We start from the raw sequence: 17934 nt of genomic DNA on the forward strand, positions 1-17934 counted from the left end.
CCACTCAAACCAGGATGGACCCATTAGTTTACAGTTCTCAAAATCTAATCATTTACCTCAGAATATTTCTACATTAACTGGAGCTTTAGAGGACACCTCATATTTATAACAGGATAACAGTGAATCTATAAATTGATTCTGTAAATTAATTTGAAGAAAATGGGCATCTTAATAATATTCAGTCTTCCAATGAATGAAACTATATATTTTTAACTTCTCTCAGCAGAGCTGTGTAGTTTTCCTTTTAAATATGTGCATGTATTTTGCTATTCTTAAGTATTTTATGACTTTAGAAATTAGGATAGTTTTGTTTCTTCAATTGTCCATTTTCAGTATTTAAAAATACAACTGATTTTTGCAAATTGAATTTATATTCTGTGACCTTGAAAATGCAGTTATATATTGGAACATTTTCTCGCTAGACTTTTAGAATTTTCTTTGTACTGAGTCCTATCATTTGTGAATAGATTTTAGAATTTTCTTTGTACTGAGTCATATAATCTGTGAATAGAGTTCTTCTTCCTTATTCCCAATATTTATGCCTCTTCTTTTAGTGATATTCAGTATGGTAGCAAATAGATATGGGAATAGTTGTCATTCTGACCTTGCTTTCAGTCTTTAGGAGAAAGCATTCAATTTTAACCATTAAGTGTGATGTTAGCTATAGTTTTTGTTTTTGTTTTTGCTTTTTTTTTTTTTTTTAAGATATTTTTCCAGGGTTACTATCTTATTGATAGCTATCTTAATGGTGGTATCTCATTGACATTGACAGTTGTTTTTTTTTTCTCTTCCTTTTAGCACATTAGAAATATTGTTTCATTGTCTTTTGGACTTACTTTTTTTCTTTTTCTCCATTTTTATTGGTGCATTATATTTGTACACAATGGTTGGAGTCATTGTTGCATATTTATGGAGCACACAATATTGTTTTTCTCATGTGAAGTCAGTTATCAACCTTAATATTGTTCTCCTATGTAATATATTTATTTTCTCTGATGATATCTAAACAGAGCAATTATTGTATGATGTGCCTATTATGTGCTACTTTTTAAATTAATTTGAGGACTTTTTCTTTCTTTCTTTTTATTTTTTGGTACCAGGGATTAGTACTGCTTAACTACTGAGTCACATCTCCAGCCCTTTTATTATCATTATCTTTATTTTATTTTATTTTTGAGACAGGGTCTCACTAAGTTGCTGAGGGTCTCACTAAGATGCTAAGGCTGGCTTTGAATTTGTGATCCTTCTGCCTCAGCCTCCCAAGCTGCTGGACTACAGACATGTGCCACCACACCCAACAAATGTGAAGACTTTTCTGTTAGTAGGTTTTCAGATATTTTTTCTTACCCATTCTCACTCTTCTGAGACTCCAGTTACAACCATATTAGTTTGATAAATTCAACATCTAAGCTATCTCAGGACTGCTTTCTATGGCCTATTTTACTTGCTTCACATTTTCATGTTTCTTGGCTGATTTTTATTATGTCTTAGACATTGTGGGCAATACGCTGTAGATGCTCAGAACTCTGCCGTCTTTCTTTGAAGAGTATTGACACTTGTTTTAGGAGGCAATTCAATTACTAGCTCATCACATTGAATTTGTGCAAGTTTTAGTTTACTCTCTAGTTTGGAGGAGCTCTCAAAAGCTCAAAATTGCCAAGTTCCTGTAAATTGATGGAAATCAACCTTCAAACAGTGTCCTGTAAAGATCTTTCTGAGTCAGGTTTCAAGGTTTGTTTGGTCAGTAAGAGTAGGCCTTTTTCCAGGACATGGAACTTATGATGCAGCACAGACTTTTTGTTTTCTTAGACAAATGCTAGGACAACCTTATTGTCCCACTTTTGTGGCCTGAATCAATTCAATTCAACTAACTTTTAAAAATAGTTAGTACATATTATCAACCCTAGGGTAGATTTGGGGCAGTCTCCCTCTTATGTTTTCATACCTGCCCTTGCTGAGTTCTCACAGGTGATCTGCATATGTACTTTCTGGCACCTTCCCAAGCATAGAACTCTTATCTCTGATGTCCTCAGTAGGAGCACTGTGCTTCACCTAGATCTAGCATGCTATAATAGTCAAGAAATTGCCCCCAGGCGAAAATGATAACTGTGCGACTTCCTAATAAATTTTCCTTTTTTCAAGAACTGAGGTCTTGCATTTTTGTTCTTTGGTGACTGAAAACTATTACCTCATAAGTATTTTCCAGTTTAATGGTTGTTTATTAGAAAAGTACAGTATCTGTTATACTTACATAGCTGGAAGTGGAAGTCCATGTGCATTCTTGCATGGAGACACTTATTCTTATAAGTTTCTTATAATTAGGATTGTCTTAAGATAATGAATTAACAACAAACTACCACGAATTCAATAGATTTATTTCAGAAAATCATGTCTAACAATATTGCTATGCTTTCTGTGATGTGAAATTAGAACACTTTTAATCACTAAAATGAAATAGCTCATGCAGTGAATTATCTATTTTTGCTAATCTAAGCAAAACAAATTAATGGGAAATTACTAATATAAAATACTTATATAGATCATGTTATGATTCATTCTTACACTTGCATATATAGGTACTGCTATATTACATATATTTCTGAGTAGTATATTCCCATTGAAGTTCATAATTAATTAGCTACTTAATTTAAATTATTTTCTCAGATGGAGCCAGAAAATGTGTAAATTGTTTAAGTTATTTAGTTATATGGTAGTAACTGAAAAACAGTGTAGTTTTAAATTTTTAAAGCTCCACCCGAATCCACTTTTAACTTATCATTTTAAATGGCTAAGTATTTGGCATTAAAAATTAAGGTGAAGCTGGGTGTGGTGATGCATACTTAGAATCCCAGCTAGCCTCAGCAACTAAGTGAGGCCCTAAGCAAATTAGTGACCCCTGTCTCAAAATAAAAATAAAAAGGACTGGGGATGTGACTCAGTGGTAAAGTGCCTTTGGGTTCAAAAAAAAGAAAAGAAAAGAAAAGAAATAAGTAATTTAGGTGAATTTATTTTTAATTTAATAAACTAAATGTTTTGTCAATACATTATCCCAATATTTGGCTGTTCAGAAATCAGTTATTATCAATTGAAGCAGATGACTGAAATCATTATGCCCTAACATTTTTTGAACACAAAATCTGGAATAAAAGCATTCTCTCAAGGGATTAAAGGATTAACAGCATAGCTACTGAATCAGGAATGCTATTGAGCTGGCTTTGGAACTTTACCTTGTTATAAGTACAGCTGCATCCACTGAAGTCAAGTCTTCCCCCCAGTTGGTGGACATCTCTAAATGTATGTCATTCTTCTTACCAAATTCTTCATGTTGCCATTTACAAAAACTCTCTAGCATTTTCTCTCCATGGTGCCCAATATACAGATCTGCCTGCAACAGAAGATATTTTACTTCAAGGTAGATTTTTCTTAGATATACAAAAAACTAAGGAAACTTCCCAAATTACTAAAGCAGACTGCTGACCATAACATTAATTAGAACCTGGAAGACATTTAGTATTAATTTAGCCTGAACTCAAAAATCTTAAAACTTTGTGAAGTTACAATATTATAAAATCTGTTTAATGCTACTCTGAAAAAGGAAAGAGGTGCAATGGAACATTAGAAGATGTGGAACTTTTAGTCTTAAATAATTAATTTCTTATACAATTTAAGAACAAAGTTTTTCTGAAGTGTCTATTAGGTAGCATGCCAAAATGATGCCAGACTGTGGTCCATTTAAATGAACTACAGATAAGAAAACTGTTTTAAAGCACATGTTTAACTAATAGAAAAAATCTGTCATTTAAAATGGCTTTTTAAAATGACATTTTGGAAAGTTAAGGTTTGTTGTCAGGATCCTTGGAAACTAAGAACATTCCATTTTTCGAATAAAATTGAGGTATTAAGCAACACTAACAGCCAGTTTTATGTATACTTTAAGTGACTCAGTGGATATTTCTGGATTTTAAGTCAATAAAACTATATCCCTAACATTCCCTTTACTTAAAAGTTCCTGAACACAGTTTCTTACCCACTTAATTGAATAAAAACTCAAGACTTTCTTACTGGAGTTTCATGGAGCAGAATAAGCTTTATCACACGAAGATTGACCTGCACACCAAGACTCTTGTGTTGGAAAAGGTTAAAAACCTAAAAACAAATAAAAATGAAAAACCTAAAATAAAACTGAAAAACATCTTGATTTTTCTTAAAGGCCAAACATGGGGAAGTCTCAATTTAGTTGAGAAATCTTATTTTAAAATGCTGGAAAATAAGATGATTTTTATTGGTGGTTTGATTTAAAAATAAACTTAGCATTTATTTAATTTGTATTAGAAAATATGTAACTGGCACACTAAAGCAATGCTTTCAGTCACATTAGTATGTAGAAGAGACTGAAGTCCTTAGGCTATGTTAGTCTACTCTATACTTGAACACTGGTGGAGTGCTCAGGATGCAGCTGAATATGGACAGAAGTCTCTGAAGTGTGAAAACCCTGCCCACTGGAAAAACAGTCAAATGACAGTAAAAGTAGTAAAAATAGTATAGACTTATCCCTGAATCAGTGGTTCTTACCTTGCCTTCTATAGTAACTGGAATTAAACATGGACATTTGCCTTTGGTCTTTATTTCTGTTCATTCTCCCTAAGAACTACTCTTTATTATGATCTACTAGCTTTTCCTTGAAGAAGGTTTACCCAACAGAGTTACAGTTAAGTCAAAGGATTAATTTGGTAGTAAGCATCCCTAGAATTCTAGATACAATCTAGATGTCTGTAGTCCAGAAATTTTCAGCTAAAATTAGCTATGTAAGATTTAGCTGTTTAACATTTTATTTAGTAAATTTTAGGTTTTACTCATCAACTAGAACAATATCTGACATTTAATTTTACACACATTTATAAGAGCTCAGTGGATATCAACATCTCTTCTTATAATTAACCTATAGAGCTTTTGGTGGGACCATGCATGCAAACAAATACTGTAACATTTCTGCTGATATCAAAATATGGTCTTTACAAGAGAGAAGGAAAATAAAGGCATAGGTCGGTGCAGTGGCACCCACTTGTAATCCCAGAGGCTCAGAGGCTGAGGTAGGAGGGTCTTGAGTTCAAACCCAGCCTCAGCAAAAAGTGAGATGCTAAGCAACTCAGTGAGATCCTGCCTCTAAATAAAATACAAAATAGGTTTGGGGATGTAGCTCAGTGGTCAAGTGCTCCTGAGTTCAATCCCTGGTATCCCACTCACCCCCGCCAAAAAAAAAAAAAAAAAAACTGAGAGAGAGAGAGAGAGAGAGAAAGAGAGAGGAATAACTCTTTCTCTGAGTTTTGCCTCGCCAAAATTAACAATAAGGGTTTTTTTTTTTTTTAACTAGATGTGAATCATTATTTTGACCTCTTTGAAAATGAATCAATTTGGTATACTCAAGATACCAAATCAATATTTTTACCAATGTCAATAAAAGAAAGGAACAGGAATGAGTTAATTTTTAAAGAACGTCATTATAAATACTCACACATTTCTTCCTTAGAGTTTTCTTGAAAAAATTCCAAGCGCACTTTAAAGTTTGCCTACCATATTTAAGATGGTTAGAATGAATCTCCTGGCTGCATCTGCTCCATGATAGGAAACCATTGCTGGATCTGCAACCACTACAGTCTCTATGTTGTATTCTTGAGGTAATTTGTATGAATACCGCTTTCCTCTTCCACTTTCTGCTATTTTTTTAGACCTAGGTCTTCCTTTATCTGCAACAGAGAAATGAATTTCTAAATGTACCTCCTTCTGAGTTAAGTTAATAAAGTTAATCATTCATAGTAATGACAAAACCAAAAATGTTTTCTACAGAGATGAAATCTCAAAAGGCACTTGCCTTTGGGGTATAAGCTTAAAATTAGGTAGGATGGACTTCTGCCATTTATTAGCTCTGCCATTTTAGGAAACCAGTTTCTCCCAGTGGGTCTCAATTTCCTCATCTGAAAATTGAATAATAATACCACCTACTTTCTAGAGTTATTGATGGATGACTTATAATTAAAAGATTGATGTAAAATTTCTATCACAGAAGTCCATATAAACAAAATAACTCAATAAATAGTGTATGTTATAATTTCTTTTTGAAAGTAAAATTGAACATATTACATATATGAAGTACTTGAAGTGAGCTCCACACATCCAATCTTTAGGCAGATGATCATAATTAACTGATCATTATAAATGGACAACAAGGAATTATTGACTCCACCTTACATCAGAAGAACATCAAAGTTATACCTTTAAATGACAGAATCCTTAAACACAGTCAAATACACAGAAAAACTACAAACAAAATATATTTATAAGTTTGACTACATAAAAATTAAACACTTTTGTTTATCAAACCATGCTGCTGTCAGAATGAAAACCATGTCAATGAGGAGAAATATTTTAATGTATTTTCAGAATAAAGAAATGAAGAGTCACTATAAATCAATAGCAGATAACTCAATTGAAAATAAGTGAAGGACTTAAACAGTCATTTCTCACAAAGGGTAAGTAAATGACTAGTTGGTGTATTTCTCTGATGCCCTCAGGGCAATACAAATTATAATAGTACACTGGGTAAATGACTTTTGGCCCATTTATATGATGAAATATAATGAACCACTACCTAGCAATGAAAAGGAACCAATTGCTGCAAGGTGGAAAATACATATGAACCTCACAGGGATGAGTAAGTCAGTACAACAGAGCAGGTAGAGTGATTCCATTTATAGAAACATCAAAAACTGGTTAGAATAAATAGTAAATAAATAAATAAAGCATAAAAAAGTAAAAATAAAATTTAAAAAAACTGAGAAGATACCATGGTATCTTCCATAGGGGGAATTAGTGCCTAGGAGTAGGCACAAGGACCATATAAACTCATGGTAAATATTTAGTAGGGAACATTCCCACAAGTATATGAACAGACTCATCTTGGCAGGGTCAATACCTAATAAACTCATCAAGAGAAATATAAATATGCACACATTGTCACTTTTCATCCTCAGATTTTAGGGAGGTTGTTAAAGCAAAGATTATTAATTTTCTCTTCATATCCATTTTCCCTTGTTTCCTTTAGGGATAGAAAATTCATCCTCACTTTGGTCTTTTACATGGGTCTGTGACCACCTAAACAGAAGCAATTCTTTAGCCTACAGTTCAAAGGGGTATGAATAAATAACTGTGCCTTTAAGAATGTAACATGGGCAGAACCGGTATGTGCAAGAAAATCAAGGGTTGAAGGTTTTCTCTCATATGCAGAAGCTAAGACAGTCGGGAGAAAAAAGCAGAGGTTGGATCTGATAAGGATAGAGGGAAGATCAGTGGAGTACAAGATTGAGGGGGAGGAAGGAGGAATAGGAAAAGGAAAAAAGTGCACAATGAACTTGACAAAATTATGCTATGTATATGTATAAGTACACCACAGTGAATCCACAGTAAGTAGATATACTTTGTGTATATCTATAAAGCATCAATTAAAAAATAAGTAAATAAATAGAATAAAAGCCAGGAGAGGAAGGAGAATAGGAGGAAGGGGTGGGAAGGAAATAGGAGACACTGAGAATGGGGATGGGAAGAAAGGAAGGGTAAGGGTAAGTACAGGGAACAGAATTGAAGCAAATTACATTCCATGCATTTATAATTATGTCATAGTGAATCCTAGTGTTATATATAATATCAACCAATAAAAAATAACAAAATAATGTCAATGATATAAGACTTTTGTTTCTTCTATTTAAAAAGTGTTAGAATTTACCATAAATGTTATTTATGTAGTTACTCTCATGTTTTCTAGTTTAAAAAAAAATCATTTCAACTAGAAAAAAAGGTAGCATATAACTACTAATAAAAGTAAGTTAAAATCTACAGGCCCTCAAAAGGGTAGACACTTTACAATCACTCACTTTTCTGTAAATAATGTAAAAAGGACTTTCACAATGTGAAAGGAGAAGTAAGAGGGGAAGGAAGTCCTGAGAAGTGACTCTATATAGGGGGCATGCACATGGATGAAGACTTGCCCATAAAGCAGAGGGGGATGTAAGATAAATGAAAGAAGAACTAAAATAAGAAGCAGGAAGAGTTTATAAAAAGAGGGGCTGTTTAATAAAGAGTGGTAGACACAGGGACACAGTGGCACATGCCTGTAATCCAGTGGTTTGGGAGACAGAGACAGGAGGATCGAGAGTTCAAAGCCAGCCTTAGCAAAAGTGAGGCACTAAGCAACTCTGTGACATCCTGTCTCTAAAATAAAATACAAAATAGGGCTGGGGTCATGGCTCAGTGGTCGAGTGCCCCTGAGTTTAATCATTGGTACCCTCCCCCCAAAAAAGAGTGGTAGATAAGTTATGTAGAAATGGATAGAAAAGTATGTTTCCTATATTGCCTTGCTATTGACAGCTATGTTGGCCCTAATCTGTCAGCTTCCTATGTCCCTATTTGCATATCACCTTTAAATAGACTCTCTGGAAGAGGCTAGCTTTCTTAAGAATCTCAAATTCATGGTAGTCTCCATCATACAAGTTAGTCATTGTATGTGAAAATCAGGCATACTAAATTATTCATTTTATCATATTGCTTCCTTCGATGTTTTCACTGGCTGCAATTCTGCTTAACTCATTCTTCATATACATGTAAAAAATAACATAGTTGAGGCCAGGCATAGTGGTTCATCCTATAATCCCAGGTGCTTGGGAGGCTAAGACAGGAGGATTGCAAGTTCAAAGTCAGCCTCAGCAACTTAGCAAGGCCCTAAACAACTTAGTGAGATCCTGACTCAAAATAAAAAATAAAAAGTGCTGGGGATGTGACTCAGTGCTTAAGCACTCCTGGGTTCAATCTCAGACACCAAAACAAAACAAAACAAAACAAAACAAAAAATGCGCACTTGATACTGTACCCTTCCAAATGGAAAAGAAATTTAAAATTATGTACTAATGGGTGCTCATTGTGTGCCCTCCACATGCTGACCAATAACCTCCACAGCAGTTATGGATAGAGTACGGAAACTATTTCAGTAGTGGCCTGATTAAGTCGGCTCTAAGAATAGAGATGATCTCTCTGTCCTGCTTGAACCTCGATTTTCAATTCCATAAATCTTTCTTTTACATGCTGATTCCCAGAGTTGTTCATAAGTGTACAATAAAATGTTAAGCAACAGATTTTGATAATATCATTTATAGGGCATGCAAGACCCTTCATTTTCCAGTCCATGGCTACTTTTCTAGGACTGTACCTTATCTAGTGCAGGCACTTGACTTCTGCTCTTCTGGCTGATGCTGTCTCATGCCCTTATATTTTTGCATGTTTTGTTTCTTCTGCCTAAAATGCTCTTGTTCCATTAACATCTAATAAGATATGCTAAAAACATCACATATGTTTTTCATTTTCACACATAATCTCATAATCTCTAAGGATAGCACCAAGGTTCAGGTATCACTTGCCCATTCTGTACATTATAAATGGAACTTTTGAGAGAAAAAGTTTACCAAGATCACATAGGAAGTGGAAGCATAAGGATATGAATGCAGGCAATCTGACCCAAGGTTCATCATCTTCACCTGCATACTCCACTTCCTTTTCTCCATCAAGTCTTAAGAAGTTTTACTTAATGTTTCATGTTCAGCTCCCCATTTTCAGGGATCTTGTGTACTGAGTCTGTCATGATACTTATCATTCTGCAGTACAACTGCTGATTTATCATTTTGTCTAAAATAATATATGGTTCACCTCTTAAAAATGGGAATTATGTCATTTAGCTCTATATCCCTGTGAGGTGATCGGCAGTGCCTGTGCTGAAAATATAGAAGCTAAGGTTTAAAAATATGAGGGAAAAGGACAAGATTACCTAACTGGAGTGAGACTGAAACTGGATCTTGAATCCAAGGCTCCTAACTCTCAACCTCTGGTACCCCTCCCCTCTATGTTATCTTTTAAGAACGTAGAACACAACGAAGTCATGTTAAAGTAGGAAAGTCCCCATTGGGAAAAAAATCATGAAAATTAAGTACAGTCTACCCAAGGCATTAAAATGATGAAAGGGAATAGTACAAAGACCAAGCCAAAGACAAGTAAACTATATAATTCCATTTTTCAAAGGCAATACGGTAACATTATCCAAACTTATGCTGTATTTATTAATTAGTTAGTACATAAGCCTAAAGCAAGAAGGGGAAAGTAACAGTTAAACATTTGTAGAAGTAAGTGCATACTTTATATCATGGATTGTTAATTTTAAAAATATTTCAAATACTGAGCATTTAATCTAAAAATAGATAATCTCAGAAAATCATCTAATTGGTGATATCTTACCACCCTTTGCATACAAGTCCTTGATCCAAGTAGATCAACATTAATATTTAACAGTCATGAACAAAATATTTGTATGTATATCAGAAACATTTCGAAACATTTGCCAAATATGAACAATGCATTTGTGCTTTATTAGCCTATTAAAATAAAGAAATGTTTAGACTTTCCTCCATGCATAATGGCATACAAAACCTGCTTTGTATCATTAAAGCACATGAGTAATTAGAACAGCTGGAACTTACTATGATTCAAAAGTTACACATTGCAGATTTTCAGTTTAACTCACACAAAGCAATCTCCTTAAATGGGCTACATCCAAGTTACTGCTGTTGTTTTCATATTTTCACAACACAAAATCTTTTCTTTTTTTGGTAATAATGCTATAGTTTTTGGTCAGCTTGATCTCCTTCATATCTACAGCTCTTAGAATAGGAAAGAGGATGTTATTTAACTTGTTTTGTGTACATTGAATATTGTGACATGGAAATTGTTTCACTTAACCACATTTGAATATGATTCTCATACAGACAGATGCGTTTTCACAAAAGAAAACAGAAACCACAAATTAATTTGAAATAAATACATTCTAGTCAGAAACATTACAGTATTTTTAATTGGACGCCCTATTGATGATTTGGACATCCTATGGTCTCCCCAAAGGTTACTTGTTGTCACTATACCTAACCTAGTTTCAAATATCATAATCAATCTTAGAATTCATATCTTGGCACTAACTATATTAACAATTTCAAATGTGCAACAAAAAATATCTTCAACCTTTACACTGAAAATTCTTCAATAAATTCATATTTCCTCATATTCTCATTAGAAACATTTCTCATATCAGTGGATATTCACTGAGACATCTGAACTGGATGTCTAACAATTTCTTCCCAGCGAAACTAATTTTTTATGAACATTGTCTCTAACTTTCAGGTCTGACTTACATTTTAAAATCATTCATTTTCCTTATCTTCCTAATGCCACAGATTTTTGCCTAAAGGACACAAAAAAGGTACACAAAAATATCACCACCACCACCCTTTATTTCTGTGAGGAACTTGTAGATAAAAAGAATGAGGATTTGATGCCTTGTAGTGCTATGAGCCTCTGAAAAGTTCAGAATTATGGGATTCGGATACAATGAACAAAATTTAAAAGTATAAATCTTTACTCTTATGGTTATTCTGCTGCTAATTTTAATCTCCAAGGTGATTTTTAAATGGGTTCAAAAAAAATGCTTCTAATAGAAGTAAAGAGATCTCCATGGTGTTCTCCAGAGGTAGCCTAAAATAAGGCCATGAGCTCACTGGATTCAGTTTCAGGAGACCTGGAACTCTCTGTTATTTCTATTTCAGTGGAGTGAACAGTATCCTATAAGGAATACTTCACAACTCAAGAAAGTTATAAGGCATTTGATATATTCATCTCTGAAGTTCTTTTGAGTTTCTGTTCTTTTATATTAAAATGTAGCACTTCCTAGAAAACTAAAAGATAAGCCTAAAATGAACATATATAATTGCTATTAACTAAAAGAGACTCCACATTGCCAATATATAAAGGTAGTAGATAGAAAAGAGGGAGAGGGAATGAGAGGGAGCGGGGAGACTTTTAAATGATTCATCTCACTCTGCACATTTAGTTCAGTCCTTTCAGAAGACATTACCTGAAATGATACCACAGTAATGACTGTGAAGATCTGACCTCTCTGTGGCTTTTTCTTCCATGGACCTTTTCTGCCTATATACACGATGTGGATGACCTGTTATGGCCATTGTATCATTCAGCGGCTCAATAAATATGAAGTCCTCATTGAGCTGAATAAATCCCATCTGGAATATACAATGCAAAATATATGTCAGAAAAACCATTTAAAAATTTCTTTCTACGTTCTTATACTCATATGTTCTGTTTTCTTTAACAAATATGCATACGATCTTCTAGAGAATCTATTTTAGTGACCCCACTAGAAAGGTAACTATCTTCCCATTTTATTACTTCATCTTTATGTACTTTATTGCACTAGCATAAACTTCATTTAGTAGTCTTAGCCTGTGTGGGTGGGAGGCTAGATGCCAGCAACAGATGCACAGTAAAAATTCTGGAATGTTAAAGGCTCACTTTGGGAGACCCATGGGGTCACTTACATGTACAGCATGTTTAGAAAGAAGGATGCAGTTTTTAATTGCATACACCACACAGTCCAACTTTTTGACAATCAGTACTTAGTGAAGTAATTCATGTAACATCAAGGCAAATGCAGGATTCGTAGTATTGAAAGTAATATATAAAATATTCTTATTTCTTCTACTAAACATTTTAATAACATTACAAAATGAATTAGAGAAAAATGAAGCAAAACTTACATAAACAAGTTTAATTTCATAATGATTTTAGCCATTCAACTGCGGAGAGTTAAATATGGTTATCATCAATAAAAAGAACTTACAAGTAGGTATCCTTGTAATATATTGAAGCTAGTCTACTAATTTCTTTCTTTCCTTCTTATGGAATATAAGTTGAATTATAACTAGGAAAGTGTTCCACACAAGGGACATAATATGAATTGATCTTGATATTATTTAACTCTATATAATTAACATATAAAAAATAGAATACCCTTAACTATGTTATTTTTAGAGAATTCTAACCTATTATCCTAGTGTTTAATAACACGTGTTATATCTAAAGTGTTGACATATTTTGAAGGTTTGAAATGTTCTATTCTTTAATCACGAAAATTATATGTTCATAAAAAATTCTCAGAAATAATTCCTTAAAACATGCATTATTCATACTAAATCTGCTAATATTATAGTTCTTAATTGTTTTACATCAACCATCTGGAATTTAGGTATAGCTCATTTTAATTTGATCCACATATAAGCAGCACAATAATAAAATTATTATTTCTTCAGATAAGTAATTTTCCAAAGTACAATTTAAGAAAAAAAATTAATTTACCCTGAAAAACACACATACTTTCCTTAAGTGTTTGGTTTATTTTTCTCCTAGCAACTACCAGAGTCCACCATATATAAATATTCAATAAATGTTTGTTAAATAAATTAATGATCCAAATTTATCACCTTTTTTCCATTTTCCCACTACTGCCTTCAAATTTAAATTTCATTTTCATTATTAGAGTATAATACAAGGGATGTATTACATCTTCTATACAAAAAGATCATCCTATTGCCAATATGCTACATCATTTTATTTTGTACTGAACTGACATTACAAGACACTTTTAGAGTAAATCTAAAATCCTAACCAATTTCATTTTATTGAATTTGTCCTATCACTAATAAAAATCTTAAGGACTAAAGTACACAATTCTATTACCTCTACCTGTTCTTTCTCCTTTCTTCTTCCTGTCTCCCTTCCTCTCTCTCTAACACACACACACACACACACACACACACACACACACACACACATTTGGCATTAAGGATGATGCAAAAAAGATTCACTCTAATGACCCTTTAAAAAATATGAGGAATATATAATATACATATATGCCAAATAATTTTTGTATGAATGTAATAAGATTTCCACTGAGTTATTTCTGATTCTTGGTTTAATTCTCTAAAATTTGAAACTATCTTGAATTTTAAAGTAATTACATGAAATCTAAAAAATTTTCTATGATCGTAAATAGATGAGCAACATGAGAATATAAAACATTAAAAGTATTAAGTAATAGTCATTAAAAATGTAGCTTATCTACACATAAATTGAGAAAAGGTGGTGTCACAACATATATCCTTGGGTCAGTCTGTAAAATATATAGAAATGTGTTACTTTTATCTTATATATTTATGTAATTCAAGGCCACTAATAGAACTGCGACTGATGATTAAATTGTAATGTTCAGTTAGAATATCTCAAGCAAACAGGGTGAGTTTACCTAAATCATAAATTTGTGATCCAATACATTCTTTCAACAGGTTCTAAACATGTTGAAACATTAGATTTATAATAAATGTTTTAAAATGTATTTGCATACTATCATATACAATTTAATGACTTCAAGAACAGATTCTGGATGTAAGATTATTTGCTAGCAATGTAAGGAGGACAAAGTTACAGCAACTTCATTTGCAGTACTTCATAGGGTTGTTCAGACACATATAATGATCTTACCATGAGATCTGATGCTAGATAATTACTTAATACATCTTTAGTTATTTTCATTTTAAATAATACAGATAATATGTATATTTAATTATAAGGATATTAGTAAATATAAGCACCTAAACATTTGAATATAAACTACAAAATTCACAGAGTTTGAAGAATCATTTTATTCATGTTTGCATCCCCCATTAGCACATTACTGTCTGAAATAAATGTTTTCTTTTGTTATGTTTTGTTTTGAGTCAGAAACTTCTTCATAATGCAACGTATCTGTTGTATTAGAATTTTATCTGTCAGCAGTTTTGAAAACTTTCTTGTTCCCATTTTTAAAAAGGAAAAAAAGTCAGAATGATTGTGAATGGTGACTCGTTGCCTGAATACCTGCCTACTGCCTGACCACTGTGTTCCAGACTTGGTTCAGTCAGGTATATTTAGCTCCAGTGTCACAATGTGAATGTTCTACCTGAGACCACAATGCTATCCTACAGCACAGTCAAGCTTTGTTCTGTACCAGTCATCATACGGGCCTGGATTAAAGCAGAACTGCAGAATGTCTTGAGGTTTTCTGTGTCTCCCACAAAGGAGTCATTTTGTTTTTCTATTAACAAAATAGATTTTTTATCTGCACTATAATTTTACAAGCCTTGGAAGAATACAAGCACATATTAAACTCTCTACACAAGTGTCCTCATGTCCAACAGTCCACAATTAGGCAACAGTTATTTTAGTTGCAAACATTGTCTTCTCGATTTTATAAGGGAAGAAAAGTTTACATGAATTAATATGGTATAAAAACATATTATTTGGCAGAAAAGCAAACTATGTGTTTTTCTCCCAGAGGGTCCTTTTTTAAATTTTCCAAATAATTTTTACCATTTTGAAACATATCATGAAAATAGCTGGAAATGAAATTTAGTTTAACTGTTGTCTACCCCTTTATTTCTGTCATCACATGCATTTTTTTTTTTAAATGGTGGCATTCCTTTGTCATTTATGTTTTGATTTTATAATTTGGTAAGAATTTCAATTTCAACTTGTAATTTATCATTGCTTTGTAAAAATAAGCTATCAGTCATTTCTTTTCTTACTAGCTCTGATAGTTTATCTTTTCCCTATTTATATGCCTCTGTGGTTTCTAAAACTACCATTAATATAAATCTCTTTGTAGGTATATTAACACTACCACCATCTCATAATCAAACATGAAATTGGTTTGGGTCAATGTACAGAGATGATTCAACATTGTTGCTTCAATCATCAAATATGAAACTTCATTTTTTCAAATCCAAATGATTTTGGGCTATGAAAGTGATGACCAGATGCTAAAGCTCCAGTGCAGGCCTACCTGAAGCTGTAGATGGAGCAGGAAGCAATACGGCAATATGGCACCCTTGCTCTCGTTCCCACTCCTACTGTGATGACTATTTAACTTCCAATATCTCACTTTCAGCTCACTTCAATAGCCAAAATACTACTATAAAAATTATAAGTTTTCTCTTCATTCTATGCTCTTTTCTTTCAACTTTATTTTCCAGAGTCTACATTTTCTAGGTAAAATTTCAGTGTACTAGCTGAACATATTTGAGACTCTGCAGAATGAAAATGTATTGTCCATTAACTAAGTACTGAAAATTATGAGTCTATGATAACTTGTTTTTTAAAAAAATAAGATCTAGCAATTCCATTGCTGAAGATATATCCAAAGGAAAGGAAATCAGCAGGTATTGCTTAACATAGCCAAGATACTGAATCAACTTAATTTTCCATCAGTGGATGAATGAATGAAGAAAATTTGGTGTATATACACAATGGAATACTCTCTGACTTTGAAAGAAAGAAATCCTGTCATTGGTGACACATAGATGGAGGATATTATGTTAAGTGAAATCAGCCAAGCACAGAAGTCAAACAGTGCATGATTTCACTTCCCTATGGAATCTAAAAGGTGTTGAACTCCTAGAAGCAAGAGTAGAATGGTGTTTACCAGGATGAAGGGGAGAAGGGGCTGGGAAGATGTTGGTTGAAGGATATAGAACTTCAGTTATTCAGAAGGACTAAGTTCAACGTTTGATTGCTCTACATGGTAAAAGTGACAAATACCAATCAACTGTTTACTGGAAAATTGTGACAATAGAGAGTTTTAAATGTTCTAATCATTAAAAAATTGTGTGAGACAACAGATATGCCAATGGGCCTGATTTAGGCTTTCCAAAATGTGTGTGTGTGTATGTATATATATGTATACATATATATATATAGATAGATAGATAGATAGATAGATAGATAAAACGTAGTATATCATTAATATGTACCATTTTATTAATTAAAATAATCAATTTAAAAATTTAAAAATATAGTATGTCATAAGAAATAAATGTCATAAGTACTAAAGGAAATGAGGAAGGTTATAAATCAAAATAATTTCAGGATATGAAAAAGGTCTGGGGGTAGCAGGATTTGGTTGAGATGAGGCATTGTCAGCTGGGGCAAAAAGAATGTAGAGTCTAGGAAACAATTTAAAAAGACGCCTAGCTTGAGCAGAGAGATGGGAATATGTGCTCCCAAAATAGGCTTAACAAATACAATTTAAAAAAATCAAGTAACAGTTTCTTTGAAGGGCAGAAGAAAACCAGTGTCATACATGTCATTGGAAATTAGTCTATTTTCCCAATACAAGGTGTTTCAGAGAATTAATCTGATAGTAGAAGGAATACAGTGTTTTATTTGTGGAAACAGACTTCACGGAAAGGATTTGGTATCAATATTTGCTTTGGAAAGCATTTTAGATAAATATCGTATACCCAATGTGATCTGAATTTCTATTTAGGTTTGTCTTTACTTTCTTAAGTATTTTCTTGTAGGTGATGTTATAATATATATTTCATTAAACAAATAAAACATTATAGTTTAAATGTAAGCATTATAGGGCTTGGCCTGATGCCATGTATTTGTTGTATGCTTTAATCAAATAAAATGCCATTTCAATATTATTGCAACTGGGAGAGATTTCTCATGAATTTGTGTATTCTATACATAATCATACAAATCTGTATGATAATACTTCTGACACCATATCTATCCCACACTCTTATCATTCTAAAACATCCTGACCCTTATAGTGTTTCCTCTGTATTCCCAGGAGGACAAACTCAAAATCCTTAATGAAGATATATAAGGCATGACGAGTAAGCTATAAAAAACTCTTGCCTACATCTCCAGTTTTATTTTTACCACACAAACTTCATATGTAACTATATGTAACTATAATGAACAAAGTTAGTGTTAAAAGACATTTTATTTTAACTTTAGTTTGGAATAATATTTAGTTGCAAGATTGTAGCATGGCACACAGCACATGCTGTGTTCTTTCCAGATTGCATTTGAGCACATATACAGCTATGAATTCTTCAAAATGAATCAGGCTTATAAAGTAACCCCTGCCTTCCCTGTTACTGCTACACCATG

At 32.9% G+C, this 17934-nt stretch overlaps 1 protein-coding gene across 3 annotated transcripts in view; it reads right to left on the minus strand.

The window, feature by feature from the left end:
* Adamts19 (ADAM metallopeptidase with thrombospondin type 1 motif 19) overlaps positions 1 to 17934 on the minus strand; it is a 292394-nt gene that overhangs the window by 230505 nt on the left and 43955 nt on the right. For 2 of the 3 annotated variants that reach the window (XM_047555546.1, XM_047555547.1), the window contains exons 3-6: positions 11996 to 12161; positions 5572 to 5744; positions 4063 to 4146; positions 3228 to 3385 (exon numbers count right to left, since the gene is read on the minus strand). In XM_047555546.1, coding sequence (XP_047411502.1) covers positions 3228 to 3385; positions 4063 to 4146; positions 5572 to 5744; positions 11996 to 12161 — 581 coding nt within the window. The remainder of the gene's footprint in view (positions 1 to 3227; positions 3386 to 4062; positions 4147 to 5571; positions 5745 to 11995; positions 12162 to 17934) is intronic. The other variant, XM_047555548.1, reaches the window with a different exon arrangement.

This window comes from Sciurus carolinensis, chromosome 6, assembly GCF_902686445.1.
Source record: "Sciurus carolinensis chromosome 6, mSciCar1.2, whole genome shotgun sequence".
Classification (NCBI taxonomy): domain Eukaryota; kingdom Metazoa; phylum Chordata; class Mammalia; order Rodentia; family Sciuridae; genus Sciurus; species Sciurus carolinensis.